Here is a 5,207-nt window from a genome sequence, read left to right as displayed (position 1 = left end):
GTTTCTGTTCCTTTCTTCAATTCATTTAAAGCTTTTTACAAAACAAAATTTTAAAAAGAAATAAAGCACTAAACTAGTGAAAAATCTTTTAAAAATATTATAGCTATAAAAAAAATTTGTAAACATTAAATAAATTTACCAATATAAATAAACCACAAAAATTGGGAATTTTGATTTAAAAAGACGTTTTTATAAAACTTGTCCATCTATGATTTCTACGGCAAATTATTGATTATACCTAAACTACCTTTTAAATCAAAGAAACTACATTTTAAACAATTTTAAAGTTTAAATTCCCTAAAAACAAATTAACAAGTTAGAAAGAGTAAGATTTAAGGTTGGCTCAAAGGTGTTTTTGATGAAAAATGGTGTTTTAACATTGAAAAATATTGTTCTGCAATATTTAGAATACATCTTCTACTAATTGTATATATTCTGAAGATATAAGATTATGAATTCTACGCACTATACATGTTCTAAGTATGGTAGGTTACAAATTCTATGCATTGTACTTGTTTTGTAAACTTTAGAATAAATATATATTCTAAAACTTTTAGAAGTCAAATGTTGTATGTGTTCTACTATAAGTAGAATATATATTCTACACATAACTCTATGTTCTACAAATGTTAGAATTTGTTTTCTTCACTTTATACATATTCTACAAAAGTCAGAATATGAAATCTACATTTTATCATGTGTCCTACAAAAATTAGAACACTGATTCTACACTTAACTCTATGTTCTTCATTATTTAGAAAGTCTATTCTACACAGTTTACAATTATGTTAAACAAGTAAACTGAATCCTAAATTAAAGGAAACAAAATATTTACGTAATCCCGAAATTATGCAAATCATATATATTCTTAAGATTACATTCTAACACGTTTAGAATACGTGATATGATAACATTATTAACCGATCAGGTTAAAATACTTGGGAGATTTTTTCATTCTTTTCATTATTTTCCTACGCTTCTGTACTTGTTAACCTAAATTTTTGTTCTTTCATTCAAGAGTTCATTCTGCAATATGTTGCAAATTTGTGTCACATGTGGTATATGGAGATGTATCGGCCAAAATGAATGGAGATTTATTGTTGATGAAGAAAAACGTGGGAGACTTCTTACTTTTCAAGCCAATTCAACTCTTGAAGAGATAAAAATGATGGTTTTGGAAAACTACGAAATACAACAAAATATGGTTGATGTGGAATTCAGTTATTTACCCTTTGATCTCAGTGTTGATTCTCCTCCGGTTGTTATGATGAATGATCGCCAAGTAAATTTTTTTGTAGCTTATTGGAAAATGAAGAACAACATACGGTTGTGTGTGAGGTTTAAAGTCACCATGAATGATAGAAGCAATATTGATTTGAATAAGGAACCAAGCGATTCAAGTGACAGACGTTGAAGGTCTTCTGCGTGAAAAACCGCCAAAATCTGTGAGCAAAGCAAAATCGAATGATTGTAACTTTAACTTCGTAGGACGCTGAAGCTGGTGCTAGATCTATGATGGTTGATTATATGGTAAATAAGGGGCAATATTTCAAAAGCAAGGAAGCTTTACAGGCAAGTTTAAAAAAATTTGCGATGAAGTATAACTTCGATTACAGAGTTACAAAATCTGATACAAGATTATGGTGTCTACGCTGTATTGATAATGTTTGCAAATGGCGTGTTCATGCTGAGTGCTTAGAAGGGTCTACGTATTGGAAAATCAACAAGTATGTGGGTAACCATACATGTGCTCCTTCAAGGAAAAAGAAATTTGGTAGGACAACTTTAGCAAGAACAATCAGGAATCTCATCAAACATAATTATGAGGGTGTCAAGGAGGGGCCTAAACCCAATGAGATCATTAATATTATGCGTACACATAATGGATGTGAGCTAACTTATTCCCAAGATTGGGAATCTCGTGAGTATGCAGTTAACGAAGTAAGAGGAATCCCAGAGAAAAGTTTTGGTAAGATACCAAAATACTAGCACATGCTAAAAGAGGCGAATCCTGGTACGCATACAAATTATGAAATTGATTGTGATGGTGGATTCAAGTATCTATTCATTTCATTTGGTCAATCAGTAAGAGGGTTCTACAAGAAAATTTGGAACGTAATTGTAGTTGACGGAACGTTTTTAAAGAGCAAATACAAAGGAGTTCTACAAGTTGCTACGACCATAGATGGTAACTCTAGTTTGTATCCAATTGCATTTGGGATTGTTGATTCTTAGAATGATTGTTCGTGGGAGTGGTTTCTAATGCAGCTTAAGGTTGTTATTGCGGATGACAAAGATTTACCTTTTGTGTCAGATCGACATATATCGATTGGGAAAATGATTCTAAAAATCTACCCATTTGCTAAACATGGTATTTGCATCCATCACTTGATAGGTAATGTGGTAACAAATTTTATAGGAAGAGGTATGGCTGGTCGTGTTGCAAAAGCGTCAAAAGCGTATAGAGTTGCTGAATTTAAGAAACATTTTGCAGAAATTTGCAATATCAGTCTGGCGATTGGAAGTTATCTAGAGGATGTCGATGTGACAAAGTGGGCTCGATGTCATATTCCTGGTTATAGATATGACATTAACACCAACAAACCTGTTGAATCAATAAATTCAGCTTTGAGATCACCGAGAGAGTATCCAATAATTCCTCTGTTAGATAGCATTAGAGAAATGCTAACCCACTGGTTTTATGAGCGTATGGCATTAAGTGCGCAGCAGAATGACCATTTAACCATTGAGGTGGAGAACAAGATTTCTAGAAGAATAGAGAAAGCTGAAAACTTTAAAGGTTATCCTATTTCTCAATTCAGATTGCAGATTAAAGGTAAAGGAGTAGACTATATTGTTGATTTGGAGAAGATGACTTGTTCATGTGGAAAGTTCGAGATAGGAAAAATTTCTTGTAGACACGCCATCAAAGCATCTTTTAGCAGTGGAAAAGATTTGTACTCATACGTTGATGATCTGTTTACCACTTCTGCATGGAAATCATTGTATGAGGAAACCATTAATCCTATTGGTGTTCTTGAAGATGAATGGCGTGTTCCCGAATCTGTTAGTGATGTAAAAATTGTACCACCTTAGACAAGAAGAGGAGCTGGTAGGCGAAGAAAAAGAAGATACGAGACAGTGGAAGAAAAGATAAGATCTTCACAAGGAGCGAAGAGGTGTAAGTGTGGCCGTTGTGGTAAAGAAGGTCACAATAGGTCGACATGTGAAAATGCAATCTAATAATCGATTTGTGCAACAACTTAAAAAATTCAGACATCATTTCATATTAATATTTGAATTTCTTTAATTTAACATTCAATATTGTTTTTTTCTTCTCAGGCTGGTCTTGTTAGTAAAATGGATACCAAATAAAATGGAGGTTTAGAAGCATGACACTACAAATCTTTGAGACTTTATAATGTCGTCTTCTTCGTCTCTATCTTGATCTTATTTTCTTATGTTTCTGGTGAATGTTATTGGAATGTGTGAATTTTAAATTAACAGTTTTCTTCAACGTTGTATTTGACTTAATCCGTACATAGAGAAGACGTGTTTGATATAACTATGTACAACCAAATAAATAAAGAAATGATAATGTCAATAAGCAATAAATAAATAAAGTCACTACATCAACGTCAATATAAAAGATCAACATGAAACAAAAATAATCCTAGAAAAACAAAAAATTTAACCAAGGTCTATAATATGAGGCGAAACATATGGAGGCTTATACTTTTCCATTCGATCAATGAACACAAGATCAGATGCTGCTTCCCACAAATCAACTGTAATCTTCACACGAGCTTTTTTAATGTTGTCATCGTCAATCAAACTCATATCTAGGTTAAGCATATGACACTCTATGTATTTAAGCGCATACACTCCCCAGTCACAACATGACTTATTAAGATTTGGTGGCACCAAAGCAAAAATGATAGAACATGGAGCTACATGTAGATATTTACCGTAGGCTTTTGTCTCAATTTCCTTAACAATTCGAGGAATGATGATTGCAAATGGATCCACATGATTTATGTGGGTGTGACCAGAACAATTAAAAACTTTAACTGTTCTTAGGCCAAAAATAATGCACAAAGATATCCAGTGATTATCATTGACGAAGACAGGAGCGTAAACTCTGTCGAAGTCTAATGCCCATTTCTTTCATGTCTTTCCATGAGAAGGCAATTCACCGTTGGCATAACCCAAGATCATAGAATCCCACTTGTGGCCTTTTTTACTTTCTCTAAACTTCAAATATTCATTTTTGATTTGCATGCTAAACATACAATTCATGAAGCCAACACGATTTGACTTCATTCGGCCTAAAGATGTATTCTCACGGAATATATACATCATAACATCTATTTCCTGGAAAAAAAATAATTGACAAAAAACATTTTTGCACATAATAAACAATATTTAAGTATTACATACCATTACTAACAAAAAATATTGAAACATACGTCATTCCGAAGCCAAACGTTGCTTGTCATAACTCGACTTAGTAATTCATCATTAATTACACTTGGACCCAACTTAATCATTCTGCAAAAAGAATACATTGTGCATAAGCATCAAAAGAGCATAACTCTGTAACAATTATAGGAAAAATATAATTGAACAACTTACCCCCTTGTTCTATGCCACGCTGCAAAAGCATCGAATCGATAATCAGAAACGAACACCAAAACAGAATCCTTGTCAGTTTCACCCGCGTTTCGAGGACTCAGTTTTTGAAGTTATCTTTGCACAATACATTCTGTGTAGGATCAAACTCAAGTACATCTACTTTTTGAGATAGGTGTCCTACTGATTTTTGTAAAAATTCTTGTGAATCCAAATTAAGATCTATTTCACTATGATGAGTGAAAAGATCATCAACTAAAAACGTTTCATCCTATCCATACAAAAAGTTTAACAAAAATATTAACACTTATTATTACACCCACGTACATACATATCCAATTACATATTCTTTTAGAGACTAATAGAAAAAAACCACAAACATAGCATAAAGATTTAAGTCTTACGTACCACAAATTTACTCTTCTTTTCTGTTGGAATTGATGGTTGCTCAACCGTGGCTCTTGTGCTTATTGTAATTCCAGCTGAAGGTATAGTATCCATCAACATTGGGACATCCTTTTCTAGTTTTTCCAATCGACTGTCAACCTTCTTCTCAAAACTCGAGAAACAAGTCT

At 32.8% G+C, this 5,207-nt stretch overlaps 1 protein-coding gene across 1 annotated transcript; it reads left to right on the top strand.

Moving 5' to 3' along the window:
- Positions 1-1,165: 1,165 nt before the first annotated feature.
- On the top strand, positions 1,166-3,096 carry LOC147942634 (uncharacterized). Its single transcript, XM_087456143.1, has 4 exons — positions 1,166-1,282; positions 1,489-1,969; positions 2,087-2,188; positions 2,420-3,096. Exons 1-4 carry the CDS (start codon positions 1,166-1,168, stop codon positions 3,094-3,096), a joined length of 1,377 nt encoding a protein of 458 aa, XP_087312269.1.
- Positions 3,097-5,207: the final 2,111 nt, after the last annotated feature.

Source organism: Camelina sativa, chromosome 6, assembly GCF_030686135.1.
Source record: "Camelina sativa cultivar CO46 ecotype springtype chromosome 6, ASM3068613v1".
Classification (NCBI taxonomy): Eukaryota; Viridiplantae; Streptophyta; class Magnoliopsida; order Brassicales; family Brassicaceae; genus Camelina; species Camelina sativa.
The sequence above is the reverse complement of the archived record's forward strand: the minus strand, read 5'-3'. Positions and strand labels throughout refer to the sequence as shown.